This window comes from Schistocerca gregaria, chromosome 3 (assembly GCF_023897955.1).
Source record: "Schistocerca gregaria isolate iqSchGreg1 chromosome 3, iqSchGreg1.2, whole genome shotgun sequence".
In the NCBI taxonomy this organism is placed as follows: domain Eukaryota; kingdom Metazoa; phylum Arthropoda; class Insecta; order Orthoptera; family Acrididae; genus Schistocerca; species Schistocerca gregaria.
Window position 1 is genome coordinate 569,121,918 of NC_064922.1, and position 17,287 is coordinate 569,139,204.

The 17,287-nt window shown below is 40.4% G+C and overlaps 1 protein-coding gene across 1 annotated transcript in view; it reads right to left on the reverse strand.

Moving 5' to 3' along the window:
* The window catches only part of LOC126354558 (fatty acyl-CoA hydrolase precursor, medium chain-like), an 86,159-nt gene that overhangs the window by 54,566 nt on the left and 14,306 nt on the right, over nucleotides 1-17,287 (reverse strand). Inside the window, exons 3-4 of the mRNA XM_050004301.1 lie at nucleotides 8,484-8,760; nucleotides 5,564-5,749 (exon numbers count right to left, since the gene is read on the reverse strand). Coding sequence (XP_049860258.1) covers nucleotides 5,564-5,749; nucleotides 8,484-8,760 — 463 coding nt within the window. The remainder of the gene's footprint in view (nucleotides 1-5,563; nucleotides 5,750-8,483; nucleotides 8,761-17,287) is intronic.

A 17,287-nucleotide genomic window follows, 5' to 3' on the forward strand; every position in this document is an offset into this window, starting at 1 on the left:
TAGAAGACGTAGCGCGTCTTTTACTACTCATATGGATTGAGTTTTCACTTTTTACTGTTTAGAGTCAATTGACACTTTTCGCACTAAACAGATATAATGTGTAAAACGATTTGTAGTTGACTTTACAAGACGGAAAATGACAGCATAATCTGCAAACACTCTAAGAAGGCTGCTCATATTGCCCCCCAAATCGTTAACATAAGTCAGGAACCGCAGAGGGCCCATGACACTTCCTTGGTGAACGTCAGCTATTACTTCTGTTTTACCCGATGTCTTTCTTTCAAATACTATTAAGTGCGACCTGCTTACTGTATTCATCTCTTAGTATCCATCTACAATTTTTATTCAACAAACTTCCCTCTAACACTAAATTGGTGATCTCTTGATGTCTCAGAATTCGTCCTATCACCCGACATCTTGTTGTGCCACAAATTGCTTTTATCTCTACCTATTCTTCAGTGTTCTTCTGTAGCACCATATTTCGACATGTCTATTTTATTTTTGTCTGTACTGCTTACCGTCCACGTCTCCATTCCATATAAGGCTGCTCTCCAAAAAAGTAAGGACTTCCTAACACTTAAATTTATGTTCGATCTTAAGAAATTTTTCTTCTCCAGAAATGTTTTTTTTTCCATTGGTAATCTACATTTTATGTCCTCTTTACTTCGGCTGTCATCAGTTATTTTACTGAAAAATAGCAGAACTCCTCTACTATATGTAGTGTCTCTTTCCCTAATCCAATCCCCCCTCCCAGCATTGCCTGAGTAAATCGATTACATTCCACTACCCTTGTTTTGCTTTAGCTGATCTTCATCTTACATACTCATTTCAAGGCATTGTCCATTTCACTCAAATGGTCTTCTAAGTCCTCCGCTGTTTGGGACAGAATCACAACGTCATCGACAAACCTCAAAGTTTTTATTTATTCTCCGTGAACTTTAATTCTTTCTCCTAATTTTTATTTGGTTCTCTTTAGTGTTTTCTCAGTGTACAGATTGTATAGTATATGGGATAGGCCGCAACACTTTCTCCCTTCCTTTTCAATCACTGCTTCCCTTTCATGCCACTAGAAACTGCTGTTTCGTTTCTGCACAGGTTGTACGCAGTCTTTTCCACTTTCTATTTCGTCCCTATTCCCTTCAGACTTTCAAAGAGTGTACTCCATTCAACAACGTCAACAGCTTTCTCTAAGTCTACAAACGCTATACATATACACTCCTGGAAATGGAAAAAAGAACACGTTGACACCGGTGTGTCAGACCCACCATACTTGCTCCGGACATTGCGAGAGGGCTGTACAAGCAATGATCACACGCACGGCACAGCGGACACACCAGGAACCGCGGTGTTGGCCGTCGAATGGCGCTCGCTGCGCAGCATTTGTGCACCGCCGCCGTCAGTGTCAGCCAGTTTGCCGTGGCATACGGAGCTCCATCGCAGTCTTTAACACTGGTAGCATGCCGCGACAGCGTGGACGTGAACCGTATGTGCAGTTGACGGACTTTGAGCGAGGGCATATAGTGGTCATGCGGGAGGCCGGGTGGACGTACCGCCGAATTGCTCAACACGTGGGGCGTGAGGTCTCCACAGTACATCGATGTTGTCGCCAGTGGTCGGCGGAAGGTGCACGTGCCCGTCAACCTGGGACCGGACCGCAGCGACGCACAGATGCACGCCAAGACCGTACGATCCTACGCAGTGCCGTAGGGGACCGCACCGCCACTTCCCAGCAAATTAGGGACACTGTTGCTCCTGGGGTATCGGCGAGGACCATTCGCAACCGTCTCCATGAAGCTGGGCTACAGTCCCACACACCGTTAGGCCGTCTTCCGCTCATGCCCCAACATCTTGCAGCCCGCCTCCAGTGGTGTCGCGACAGACGTGAATGGAGGGACGAATGGAGACGTGTCGTCTTCAGCGATGAGAGTCACTTCTGCCTTGGTGCCAATGATGGTCGTATGCGTGTTTGGCGCCGTGCAGGTTAGCGCCACAATCAGGACTGCATACGACCGAGGCACACAGGGCCAACACCCGGCATCATGGTGTGGGGAGCGATCTCCTACACTGGCCGTACACCTCTGGTGATCGTCGAGGGGACACTGAATAGTGCACGGTACATCCAAACCGTCATCGAACCCATCGTTCTACCATTCCTAGACCGGCAAGGGAACTTGCTGTTCCAACAGGACAATGCACGTCCGCATGTATCCCGTGCCACCCAACGTGCTCTAGAAGGTGTAAGTCAACTACCCTGGCCAGCAAGATCTCCGGCTCTGTCCCCCATTGAGCATGTTTAGAACTGGATGAAGCGTCGTCTGCACGTCTGCACGTCTAGCATGAACGCTGGTCCAACTGAGGCGCCTGGTGGAAATGGTATGGCAAGCCGTTCCACAGGACTACATCCAGCATCTCTACGATCGTCTCCATGGGAAAATAGCAGCCTGCATTGCTGCGAAAGGTGGATATACACCGTACTAGTGCCGACATTGTGCATGCTCTGTTGCCTGTGTCTATGTGCCTGTGGTTTTGTCAGTGTGATCATGTGATGTATCTGACCCCAGGAATGTGTCAATAAAGTTTCCCCTTCCTGAGACAATGAATTCACGGTGTTCTTATTTCAATTTACAGGAGTGTAGGTTTGCCTATTCTTAACTTAATTCCTGAGAGATGTTGTAAAGTCAATATTGCTTCGCACCTATTCCTTCATTACTCCGCAATCGAAAATGATCTTTTCTGGAGGTTAGTACTTCACGATCTTCATTTATTAACCTAATATAAGTTAATATTTACACTTGTCACCATCTGCTTGGATTTGGGATCATTACATCCTTTTAAAATCTGGTGCTATTTTCTCTGTCTTGCACATCTTTCACACTAGGTACAGTAGTTTAGTCATGGCTGGCTCTCTCGAGGATATCAGTAGCTATTACTGAATGCCTTCCACTTCAGGGACATTGTTGCAATTTAGGTCTTCACTGCTCTCTGTCAGATCCTTCTCGTCGCATGATATTCCCAATCTTATCTTCATCCACTTCCTCTTCACTTTCTATAATTTGCCTCCTAGTTCGGATCCCTTGTACAGACCCTCTACATACTCCTTCGATCTTTCAGCTCTCCCTTCTTTGTTTAGTACTGGTTTTCCATCTAAATCTTGATATTCGTGTAGAGGCTTCCCTTATCTCCTAAGATCTCTTTAATTTTTCTATAGGAGGTATCTGCCTTTCCTCTAGTGATGTCTGCTTCTGTATCTTCACATTCATTCCCTTGTCATTCCTGCTTCGACATTTGCACTTGCTATCAGTCTCGTTTCTTAGACGTTGGTATTCACTTTCGCCTCCTTTATTTACTGCATTTCACATTTTTTCGTTTCATCTATAAAATTCAATTTCTCTCTACTGGGCTTTGCCTTTTTTTCCTATTTAATCCTCTGCTGCCTTCGCCATTTTATCTCTGAAACGTACCCGTCAGTCTTCTCCTGTATTCCTTTCCCCTGTTGTAGACAATCGATGCCTTGTTCTTTTGAGATTCTCAACAACGAATGGTCCTTGCAACTTATCCCCATGATATCTTCTTAGCTTCCTGTCTTTTTTAACTTGCACAGATTTAATCTATAGTTCATAACCATTTAATTGTGGTCAGAATCCACATCTGATAGTAGTCTTACAGTCTAAAATATTGTTCCAAAATCTATGTCTTACCACTATACAATCAGTATGAAAACTGTCTCTTCTACAAGTAAAATCTTTTTTCATGGTTTCTTAAGCCAAGTGCAAAGGATGATTAAATTATGTTCTATGCAAAATGCTACCTTGTAGCTTTCTATATTATCCGTTTGCCGCAGCCCATATTCACCTATTATTTTTCCTGCTGCTATTTTGTCTAAAACTGACATGGTGAGATCGCGGCTTCGTACAATTAATGTAGGTTAATTCTTACAAAGAAGAAAAATCAGCAACCAGCCACTATTAATACTGCTATTTATTTACGCAAATAGCGCCGTTACCGGTTTGGAACTCGCAAGTTCATCATCAGACGGCTGTTCACATGATTTTCGAGATACACTTTACATGATCGTCCGTTTTCGATTTTATTATTCCACTGTGGCGAAGTTTTTGGTGTGTTGTTGCCCTACCGTAGAAAAACAATGTTATAAACGCCCTATGTGAAAGTAACTAACCTCCAAACGATGAAATACAGCGTAAATCAATTTGTGAGGTTAAGTGGTTATGGTACTTACGTCGTATTCATTGTATTTCGTTGTATTTCATCGTTTGGAGGTTAGTTATTTTCACATAGGGCGCTTATATCATTGTTTTTCTACCGTAGGGAAACAACACACCAAAACTACTTCGTCATAGTGGAATAACAAAAATCGAAAATCATGTGAATAGCCGTCTGATGACGAACTTGTCAGTTCGAAACCGGTAACGGCGCTATTTACCTAAATAAATAGCAGTATGAATAGTGGCTGGTTGCTGTTTTTTCTTCTTTATAAGAATTAACATACATTAATTTTTCCTTCTCTTTCTTTGCCCTACTATCGAATGCTACTCCCATACCAAAATCAAATTTTCGTCTTGCTTTACTATCTGAATTATTTCTCATTATCTCATCATACATTTCTTCAATCTCTTCATCTCTTCATCATCAGCGGAGACAGTTGGCACATAAACTTGTTCTTCTGTGCTTGTGTGTGTGTTTGTGGTGGTGGTGGTGGGGGGGGGGGGGGGTAGGTTTAGTGACTATCTAGGCTACGCCAATGCGTTCACAATGCTGTTCATTGTAGCCTAATGACATCCCTATTTACTTATTCATTGTTTGGTCTATTCCTCCGTTACTCTTATTTTGTTTTTGTATTTATAACACTGTACTGATCTGAAGAGAAGTCCTGTTCCTCCTGTCGCCGAATTTAGCAAATGTCCATTTCGTCTAATTTTATCCAGAATATTTAAATTTTCTGACTTACCTGCTAAAGGTAGTTATTCAGGCTTTTGCTAGGTAGTCACATTGATGCGACTGGACCATCTCGAAAAGGAAGCTCAAGTAACTGTGAAACGCAATACTCGATCACACGAAAAGTGCTGTTTCACACTGTATTTTACTCTGACATTCTTAAACTGAAATATATTGCTAATTGAACTTGGAATAGCTCTGGCATGTTTTTGAAAACACGTGTTCGTGAATAATGGACGTCTTTCTTGATTAAATTATGTGCCTTCATTAAGAAGATTATTCTTATAATACTGATTCCATGACCTGAACTGTTGGTTCAGAAAACTGCTGTTTTATTTGTTACAAATTTCATTAAGGAATGAAGTAAACGTATCGTATCCAATATTTTGTGCTGAAATGTGTTATTACCTCCTTATAATCCTGAGTTGTAGAGGAATACATTCAAAATGCATCCCATTCAGTTAACTGATCACTGTAGTCCAGTTTTTGAACCATTCACACCACCACCATATCCGCTCTTAAAATATTCCTTTTGCGCTTGTTCGAAGTCGTATGTCTGTAGAACGAACGACTGACCGGAAGCAGCAGTGTGGTGCCGGACGGTGCTCACCTGCGGACATGGGCGATACGAAGTGGAGTGAGACGGACACGCCGCCAGCACTCTGTCCCTGGAGAGTCACTTGCTGAGGGTCACCGCCGAAGTTGGCGATGTTGTTCTGGACCCAGGCTAGCGCCAGCTGCTGGTCCTTGAGTCCTGCGTTGCCAGGTGCGACAGCGTCTCCCGTACTCACAAAACCTGAAGAAACAGGGCTGATACTTAAGCAAGCTGCTTCTTGCTCATCAGTTTATCGGGATATTGCTACCAGTCTCGTTAAATACTAACAGCCAATCCGAATAACATCTCAAACACTTTTATTCAGTAATTCACTATATATACGTAGATAGTGATGACTGTTCACCAGAGATAAATTCGGAAAGGCAGTTTCCTTGTTGAGGTAGAGTAATCCAACGCTTATACATATTTCCTCATCTGAGTGCAATGGGTCAGACCGAAAATTGAAACCTCGATGAGCTTCAAAAGAAAGAGCGAAAGATAGAAGAAAGAAGAGAAGAGTGCGTTTCCTGTCTTGCTAATAAAGAATTTGATAACGGAATCAATGAATTGCAAGTGACGAATAAAAGACGAGAGAAAAACAGTTTTATTCAATGAAAATTGATATCGCAATTTTGACCATGCTACCTGCGAATTTGTTATAATAACATTGTAGAGATGAAGATGAAGAATCCAATACGGTGGGTTATAAAATTTGCGACATTTTTCTCTTAGATCGACTTCTCATTTATCGATAGTTTCAGAAAGTAGAGTCACATTTCCATTGCTCTAAATTTTTTCCTAATATGCTCAATTTAAACCCTTCTCTTTTTTAATTCCTTGAATCGGCTGGGAGACGATAACTCTTTTACAATATTTGGAGCGGCCAGTTTCTCATTATCATTAGTTTCGAGTATGGAAATTGAGCAATCGAAGATCTTAGGATGTTTTTCTTTTTTTGACGGACCTGACAATTTCTTACCTGCTCAAGAACAGGAAAGAATACATTATTATTTAACAAGTTGGCACCCTTCTTTTAAAACGTTCTTCGTACTTGCCTCCTGATAGTTGGACGTCAACTTGATACATGAACTTCAAAGAATTTGCCTTATATTCCCTGACACTATAGTGGTAGGTCCACTTTTTTCTGACAAGGACTTTTCCAGTCTGCTGACAGTTGTCTTCAGAGTGTACTTCACACGGATTTTTCAGCAATGCAAAAATCTCTCAAGATGTAACGATGTGATATCAGTTAAGTAGATAGTAACATCAACAGATAGTAGTTTTTGGATGCAATGCTTCTATAACTTTAGTTTTAGCAACCTTGGACATTCGTTTTCATCACTACTATTCATTTTTTCTATCCACACATAAAATACACATAAGATGCATTTGTATTTTCATTTTTATGCTGTAGATACCGATTAATACCATTTCTACGTACATATGGCCTATGATTTACTTTTTTTAAAGTTATTTTCAAAAAATATTTAAATCACAACACATTGCAACAGCCGCTCTTTTGTTTTAGTTTTATTATGTTTTTTTCAGGAATAGTGACTTTGATTAAATTTCTCAGCACAGAAAATATAACTTATCTATGACTTTTCATAATGCTTTATTATTCTTTCATTCGTTGTTTAATACGAACATTAACTAAAAAACAACAGTTACTGATTAAACGATTAAGTAATTCTTTATATTAAGTACATATCTTCAGCAGCAACCACGGATTTCGAGTAAAGTGATATCAGTTTACAAATACATTTCGTGGTAATGTCTCCCTTTTCTTATGCATATTTTATAAGCCTAATGTGACAGGTGTAAGGTGTAACTACCATCTGAAGATGGAAATACATATTGCCCAAACAAGTAATCCGCTAACTGAGTTAACAGAGCGATTTTGCAACTCTCCAGGTGTATTAATCTGTTTCCCAGAAGTGTAGAAAGACTTTTACTTTGTGACCGAAAAAACCAAAATGGCCAAACTATCATGTTACTTGCGTACTGCACAATGTAATGCTAGAACAGATTTATAACTAAAAAGGAAACACTTATCCATCAACAAATGCGAGCTGTTATACAAATCTGAAACCCCAGATCGCAAAAACCATGAATTTGTGAGTTTCTTGAAATGGGTTCCGCACTGAATTTGATATTCCTGCAAATCGTGACATCTAAAGATGTCATCGGCGTGTCTACTTTACACTGATAGCTAATAGGTTTCCTAATACATGGGAATACGAATCACAGCGTAAAGAAGTTTTGACGCCAGTACCATGAAACTTCTAACCCCTACACTCCCGGAATAGTGCATTACCGGATAAGAGTTCCCTCTCTAAAATATAATGTTTGCCATCCTACACAATTTACTAAGCGTTTCCCGCATTTTATTTTTCGATGCACCGCGTACATATCAGGGATAATGCGAGAAGTACCGATTGCGGCCCATCAGTGCAAAAACGCATTTACTGCTAAAAACGTAGCACGATGTCATTCATTGGACTCTATATGTTGGACAGTCCTTAGAGCCATTTTCTAATGTTTCCAGTCAAGGACAACTACCCGCAGTTCTCCTTGAAAATTTGTCAGTTTGATTTTGATATATAAAGTGGTTGACCAAGGTACATAGATTAGCGAAACAGTACAGCTAATCGTTGAAACATACAGATAGACCGTGCGAGCACCTCTAGCAGGATTAAACTGCAAAGAAATTAACCATTAAAATCAAATTAATATGACTTGAAGTTGAGAGGGTTATGACGATGAGAAAGAGAAGAAGGAAGAATCTACAGAGAGGTGGAATTTAAAAAGGAAAAAGGAAGAGTTATGGATGTATGGAAAGATAATTCCAATAGCTTCATAAAAAGTAGCAACTGTTTCACTATGAAGAAGAGATGTTAGTCGTATCACTCTGATGGAAGTGCAACAGACATACCTATCGGTCCTAGGCGATAGTTGATGGTGACCAGTATGACGCCATAGGAAACGAGGAAGTCTGGGCCATGTTCGTCGTCTGAGCCGCTGCCGGTAAAGAATCCCCCGCCGTGAACCCAGAACATGACGGGCAGCCCGGCGCCCTCCTCTGGAACCCCCGGCACGTACACGTTCAGGTAGAGGCAGTCCTCGGAGCCGGAGCCCGTGTTCTGCACGCAGTCGCTGCCGTACTCCGTGGCATCACGGATGCCTTCCCAGTTACGTGGTGGTTGAGGAGCCTGAAACAGCAAGGGCGTGACGTTGGAAAGATCTTAGTCTCCAAGACTCCAAGTATGTTCCGCACGCTTTGACTCTGAAGCAATGGAACCGGGAAATAATCTTCGTACAGACGATTCTTAAATTAGGCAGATGTTATAGTCATCCCCAGTGCCTCGGACAGATCCAATAATCATTTTCCCTGGCCTCGTTGCTGATTGTGATTTAGGTAGATTATTTAGTGTTGTAGTTTTGCAAAACTTTTAATTTGCCTAGATTGCAAGGAGGGATAGAACGGTTACTATTTTAGAACAGTTAAAAGGTCGTCTTCAGATTACCTAATATAAACCAGTGTCTACATGGGTTACTAATTCGAGTCCCTGTATCACCATCATCTTGACATTTCGAAACTCAAATTTTTAGTTACAATATCACTGGGTAATAATATAATTAAATGACACTTTTTTCGAAACACCGCAAATGTTTTCTATTGTAAATGGATATTGCGATACGTTTGAAATTTAGCTCAAAGGTGCCTACAAGCTTTCTCTGTAACGATGCAAAAGCACGGAGGCTCGCGACTTCACTCTCAGGTTGGGAGACACTTCGAACACCAAGGTGTCAATTCAAGTAAGAGAGAAGCAACAGCTCAGTTCATGTGAGGTGTACAGTAGGTTACTGATATGTTGGCACTAAATACTAGCACAGTTTTGCCCAATGACACTGTGAATGTGTCACATTACAGGGAGGTCGACACAGCTCCTCTTACTCACATTTCACCCTTTCTTTTGACGTCTCTGCAATTAGGTCAGAACCGCGACATCCAGTTCTGAAATCACGCGATTTTCTTATGGGTGGCATGCCGCCGCTCAGAATCAGCATGAGAAGGCATCAGGGTTGGCATAAAGGACGTCAATGAAACCATGCCTTCCTTTGGGTCTTTGATTGCTTCACATTTTGTGGTCGACATTGACAGTGTAGGGAAGCAGCCTACTCACGCCGTATAAAATTTACATCAGTCTTTCCATTGTGTGCCAGCCGGTCCGCTGTAACTAGCTCTGACGTCATAAATGTTGCGCAATACTTTAAAAATCAAGTAAATAGCCTGAAACGTTGCTAGCATGTCAGGAGTAATACTAAATCAGTATATTTTGAATATCAGTGCAATAACTTTAACCGTTTTCGAAATATGGACGTTTTTCTGTAAAAATCATTGGCGCAACAGAAAAGAGCTAGAAACTTAAAAATTTATATTTAGATTCGTTTTGCATAATAATTTAATAGAAACAGTATTCTGGAACTCATAAATTAAAATTTTAGTGGCAATTCATGATTTTCTGGTTTTTGTCTTAAAAATTAAGGAAGCAAGATAGGTTAAGTACGTGAATAAATAAAGCTAGAATGGAACAAGCCCATCGAGATTTAGAGGAGGAGGCAGCTGAGCGTCTCACGGGTGCTGCCCAGGCGGATAAAGATCTAGAGGAGGATGCAGCCGAGAGTCTCAGGGGTGCTGCCAAGATGGAGGAAGTCCACGTAGAGGTGGTGGAGGGGGCAGCTGAGAGACCTTGTAGCCAACCCTTGGGTGCCGCTTGCACCCACTGAAAAAATTAAGTACGCTCCTCAATGTGGTATCCCGTGGATTAGGTATGGACCGTGGTAGACAAGTCTCCACTTAGCATTCCTATGCATCAGAGCTCAGGATTTGTGACCCATACACACGTCAGAGGGCTTTGCCGGCAGCTGCCACCATGCCGATGCTCGTGTGCAGCGCATGCAGGAGCCGGTGCACCTGCCCCAGCCACAGCAGCCGATGATCGCCTGATAGCGGGTGCTCGGGCCACAGTTGACGCCGCCGCTGCTGCTCCTCAGGCCCCAGTTCTCTCCAGACGCTGATCAGCGCACCACCTATGCCGGGAGTCGCGTCCCGTCGGTAGCATTGCTATAAACAGCCTCGGATGCCGTAATAAGTTACTCGGGATGCGCGTAGCCAAGAAATCATTTTCGAGTGAAGTGTTAATTCTGGGATGACTTTAATGATCTGTCTTCAGTTTGCGTATGTCGTATTTTCACGTGCCGCCCTGGGACAGACATTCTACCATTATTTAGCGTGGCGTTTGATGAACATTATCATCAAATTATGGCGAGCATTCACTTAAACATTTAATTTGAACAGTTATAGTTGTATCAGCGCATTAGACTCTGAACTGCTCTGGTAGTTGGATTATATGGATTCTTTTAGGTCTGTGACTTTCAGAATATAGTGAAACTTTTAGAGTGAATCGTTGTTGATTATGAATCCCAGACAATTTCCTAACTCTTCAGAGCTATAAGCTGTAGCTATAAGTGTATTTCTCAGATGAAGTGGGCACTAGGAATGCTAATTACAGGCTTCACGTTTTGCTAATCACTTTCTGGTTGCGAAAAATAGTTAGAGAGCCAGTGTTGAGAACGGCAAACAACAGCGTTAAATAAATCATAGGAACATTTCATTTCATTAACAATTAATTCCACTCACCGCCCCACTTATGTTGCATCAGCTAGGAAAAAACGGAAACAAACTGAGTATAAGTGAAGGTGATTTTTAAATATTCGGGTTCGGGAGTGAAATGCGACACGCAACTGAGTAATAGAACAGTGATGGTGTTAGGTGTACATGTGGACGACGCAACTGGATTAACAATGCATCTGGATTGACGGACCTGGCACTGAGTCTAGCGGCGCTGCCGGCTTCGCTAGAAGCCAGTTTCGCCACCCCGCAGCAACCGGAACCACGCCTGCAGTTGGGGGCCACGCAAACACACAGCACCCGTCTGCAGTTCAATGCGCCTAATCGCATCAGTAATCCTGGTTCGCCGCGCCGGCAACCCCATATGGCGTGCAGAAGGAACTAAGTTAAGTTAAAAGCTGTTAAAACTTTTCCTAATCTGCACTAAAAGACTGTCGCCAATAGAACTGCCAGAAGAAACCGTGGTTAAACTTGAATCAGAACCTATGTCTGTTAGGGACCTGTAAATCCAGACAACGGTTCAAGTGTAAATATGTATGAAAATAGTAATGGGAAAGTGAAATACGAAGTGTTGTCTCCTGACAGTAGTGTTAAAAGGTGCAATGATTCAATAATAGAGACCCCTGTAGTAAAGCAGAAATCAGAAATTGTTAATTTATTGGATGATAGTTTCTCTGATTAATTAAAAATGAAACAGTCATCAGAGATGGTAGAGTTTAAGAGGGAGAAGTTAGATATGACTGATCAGAAGTTTCGTTTAGCTTTGATGATTCTGGTGTTGGAGCTAGTTTTTCGTCACCTGAGTGTGATAAAAAGCCAGCTAGTGAGCAACCCAAAGATACTGGGGCTATTGATTTAAATGTTATATTACAAGCAATAGCTGCCAGTAATGCAAAAATGTCAGCCAGTAATGCTAGAATGACAGCTGAGTTTAAATATGATATAACTTAGGTAAATAACAGGATTCTGGCCAGCCGAACCAACTTTAATAAACAGTTTGAGGCAATGGACAATAAATTAGAATCCAATAAAGCTGAATTAGAAACTTTCTTAAAGACTGGCTGTAATATGTTGAAAGGGGATCTGGACAGTTTAAATTATAAAATTGATTACAACCATGAGGATATTAATAAAAATGTTGCTCAACAGTTATCTGAGATGTATGAAACAGTAAAATCCTAAGTTGCTGAGGTTCGCAAAGACTTCCAAATGGAAGATGCGAAGCTTGAGCGCAAGTTAACAGAAAGGATCGAGGCGGAATCTGAACTGTGCTCAGATAGGTTTAAAGATGTTAATATAAAGGTAAACATATGTCATGCAGAAGTAAACGCAATGAAAACTGATACCACTCAGATTTTGCAAAGGGTAGATAATGTTGAAATTACAGTAGAAAATATTAGTACTAACATTGCTAATATTGAGAGTAAAGTAGCTTCAGTAACTTCTGGTAACGGTAGTATGCAGCAAGTTGTAGCTGCAAACGCCGCTTTTATAGGGTGTCGGCAGTTCTTGCGGTTCGATCCAGATAAAAATATCCACCCGCTAGATTTCTGGAACGATTTTGAAGATGTGATTCCACCAGCTTGGTCTGAACGAGAGACAATCTCATTTATTAGAAGCCATTTAGCATGCGTTGGTCAGCTGATGTGATGTTGAGCTGTAAAACATTAGCGGAATTTAAAACAGCTTTTGTTAATGAGTATTGGTCTAGTAATAAGCAAAATGAAGTGTTGACAGAATTTTGGAGTGGAAAACGCTTAAATGCAGGCAAGGAATCTATTAAAGAGTTTGCCAGGTCATGGATCTCACGTTTGTCACATTTGGCCGAAAAGCTACAACCTGAAATGATAATACTAGGTCTTGAAGCCAAACTACCATGGTATTGGCAAACTAGGATTATATCTGCCGCTAGAGACAATCTTGATCGTTTCATTGAATATTTGGAACGTGTAGAACGTGTTGCTGCCAATGAGGAGCAAGCACGTAATAAGGGAAATGCTAATAACACTAGTAGTAATTTTAGGAACGAGCAGAATGACAATGTAAACATCAGAACAGTAGGTGTTCGCCATCCTAAGAGAGGTAGGAATTGGAGAAATAATTACCAGAACCAACAATGGCATCCAAATGATAGTAATGTTGTTCCGAACAAAATTATGCAGTAAGGAATAGTGCGGAAAGCAATGTTGTGCCAATTAACTATAATGGAAATAAAGGAAACAGTAGGAGGCCGAAGCAGGAAAACTAGTTCCCGTCTATGAGAACGCCGACGCTCACCAGGCGGTTACTTTTCCTAAGCCAGTAATTACAGTAATTGGTAAGACAGATCAGAATACTCAGACTGAACATTTGAACGAGGGGTCGGTAGCATCTAAGGATACAACAGAAATATTAGATCACTCACAGTATTTGATAGATACCGTGTTAGAGACGCTTTCTAGGTGGCAAGAGAAAGAGAAGGCACAGTAGTGTAATGGTAGGGAAGAGCTACGAAATATTGAATTGTCAGGTGAGGAAGCAGAAGAAATTCATGCTTATATTTACGATGAGGATGATGTGCTCTTATCTAAAGTGCCTGTGCAGGATGTTGATACTGTACTAATGGATTTAGGACAGGAGGTAAGTGAGAATGTAGAGGGCAGCCTGTTGGTGGTCGATTAACCCACTAGCTGTGACCAGTTGTCACTTGAGAAGGAACCTGACGATAATGATGAAAGTTGTTTAGCTGTAACTAGTGTTATGCCCGGTCTGGAGACGCAGAATCACTCAGACTACAGTAATTTGGGTCATGTTCAGCAAACTAAATGTAATGAAGTCGTGTGGTATTTCGATTTGAAATTAATAGACCGTCTGGAAAAGGCAGCTGAAAATGTAATTTAGGAAACCCCTACACTCTTTGACCTAAATGTAATGAAGACAGATGTCGATCACTTTAGTTCGAGACAGATCCAAAAGGAACTATTGGATGAGTTTGAGGAACCACCAGTACAAACTAGAATAAGGCACCCAATAATAATAGTGAATAAGTTGGGTATCAATGTGCGTTGTCTCTTAGACAGTGGAAGTGAGGTGAGTGCGATATCTCAGTCCTTCTTTGTGCATTACCTGGTAAAGACAAGCTTACAGTAATGCGGGTATCAGGACTAAGAATAATTGTTGCTACTGGCAAGGTGTCAAAAACGGTAAAACAAGAAGCTTTGCTGCCCTTTAACATTAATGATAATTTAATTGATCATCCATGCTTAATTGTTTACCCTAAGGGTAAAAAGATATTAGGTCTCAGGAATGTGATCAACCTAAAGAAGTTCATAAATAGTTAATTAATTCTGTAGGGAGGTGGTTGTTCTGTAACCTCTACACAGTGTGGCAGCTGTGCAGTCCCAGCTGTGTGAGATCTTCTTTCCTTTTCAGGTCTCATTCATCCTTCATCTTTCCTGTCTACAAAAACTTCGACCCCTTCTTTCCAATATGAAAATTTTCTAAAACCAATGAATTCTGTAGGGAGGAGGTTGTTCTGTAACCTCTACACAGTGCGGCAGCTGTGCAGTCCCAGCTGTGTGAGATTTTCTTTCCTTTTCAGGTCTCACTCACTCTTCATCTTTTCTATCCATCTAAAATTTCGACTTCTTCTTTCCAACACAATAAATTTTCCATTGTGGTTATCAAGCCAGCATTAAGCTAATGAATTCTGTAGGGAGGAGGTTGTTCTGTATCCTCTACACAGTGTGGCAGCTGTGTAGTCCCAGCTGTGTGAGATCTTCTTTTCATTTCAGATTTAACTCACTCTTCATGTTTTCTATCCACCGATTAGTGAAGAAAACACCTAATGTAACAAACCTAACAGTGACATAAACAATAGAGAAGAATGATGTAATTAAGATACAAATGTATTTGAGTAACAAGTATGTATAGAACCCCGGTAATATTGTAAGTACAAAGTGTTGTTTTTTTAAATGGTCCCAGAATAATATTTAAAAAAGATGTACAAGTTCGTTTATAAATAGGGTCTGAAGTGGCAGTGAAACCTATTATGCTGTAGAGCTAACTAATAAATAGTAAAAAAAAAGATTGCTTAGTGTTGTGAAAAATATGCAGGTAAGTTGTAAGAATGAACTCACCTTGTGTAGCAAGGAATGGCAGTGTAATAGAATTGAACAGTGTTTGTGGTTGAGACGTGAAGGACACGTTCCTGAAGTATTTATAAGGCTGGAGCTGGCCATTAGTTTGGTGTAGTGTGTGACAGGACACAATTACACGTATTGAGGTTATGAGTTGGAGGCGTGAATGCGACCATTGGTACCCTTATGTTAGATGAGACAGAGCAACTCATGGTGTCCTATAGGTTTAAGGAATTTAGCATTTCGCTAGTCCATAATTACTTTAGTGGTAGGTCGAGAGAGACTACCTGTGGTTTCAGCGTCCGATCGAGTGGAAATGGATTGCCATGTGAGCAAACTGATCAGCTGCAATACACTATAGATATGAAACAATTGTGCTATCCTATGCTTTAAATGTTAATAGCGTGAGTGTTAAATAAGTACATACACTAGCAACATAATTGAGTAAGATAATGGCAGACGTGAAACATTATTTATAGCTCAGCATTAATACACTTGGATGAAGTAAGTACATAATTGCAGATGTGGAACTGACACAGCAGAAGACGACCAATAAGTGGATTTAATAGTCAACCAAACGTAGTGTGTTTTGAACACTCAGAACTGTACTATTACCACAAGTTACTCACACGTACAACGAAGTTCAGAAGACAACTGCCAATCAAATATACTGATACTATCACTAAGAATAAGGTAATCAAAGATGAGTCAGCTAAGTAAATAAAATACAGATGTATCAAGAATGTACCTAGCATTGGTTCAGTGTTCTGGCCCAGAAATAATAAATTGAGTTTAAATAGGATTTATGATTGTATGCCTTGAGCATAAACTTTCTCCAGTACGTGACTAACGGCCCTTTGAGCCATTTGTTTATGTCAGTTAAGTAACCAAGAGAATAAAATTGAAAAAGTTCTGTTAACTTAGTTCCAGTAACATATTGAAAGATAAAATGTATATATTCCCATTTCATTGTGACCCACCCTTAGATATTAAGTGAACAGAGTCCAAGTCACTATTTTTGTTTGTTCTACAGGACAAACCAGATAATGGCCGCCTGGTAGGTGTGTGAAAGCGTGGAGTGACTTGGACACAACTCAGAGTGACCCCTTCCCTTTCCCCATGTAATTTAGAGTGAACATGAAGGACGCACACCATAGCAACTTGCCCTCCTATACCCTTGTTTATGAAAGCGTAGAACGCCAACCAAAGCGGCTACAACAACGTGTGTAGAAATGAAATAGTCATGATTTGTGAAAATTCTCTTTCAGGTTTAGAAAAGACTGCTAAGATATAATTATCTGTTTATGTATCATGAATAACTGTGTTAGTTTGTTTGAATTTGTGTATGTAAAAATATTTACAGAAAATTTAATGGATTTAAGATTTTCATAATTTTACATATTTTACGTGTTTGTCTGTCTAAGGCAATATGTATGCAAAAGTGTTTCATTTATTTTGCTTAAATTATGAGTGATAATGTTGCTTAAGAGGCAGTGAATATGCTAGCAATTTAAATAATTTAAGTAGCTAATAAGGTTTTTTATAATATTTGTATATGTTTACATTTAAAATTTAATTTTTCATAGGGAGTAAAGCTGTACAATTGCTTCCCTTTTTGTAATTAATTTTTTTTCATTTAAATTACAAAAAATTAAGTAGAAGGCGATGAAGGGAAGTAGCCTACTCACGCCGTATGAAATTTACATCAGTCTTTCCATTGTGTGCCAGCCAGTCCGCTGTAACTGGCTCTGACGTCCTAAATGTTGCGCAATATTTTAAAAATCAAGTAAATAACCTGAAACGTTGCTAGCATGTCAGGAGTAATACTAAACCAGTATATTTTGAATATCAGTGCAATAACTTTAACCGTTTTCGAAATATGGATGTTTTTCTGTAAAAATCATTGGCGCAACAGAAAAGAGCTAG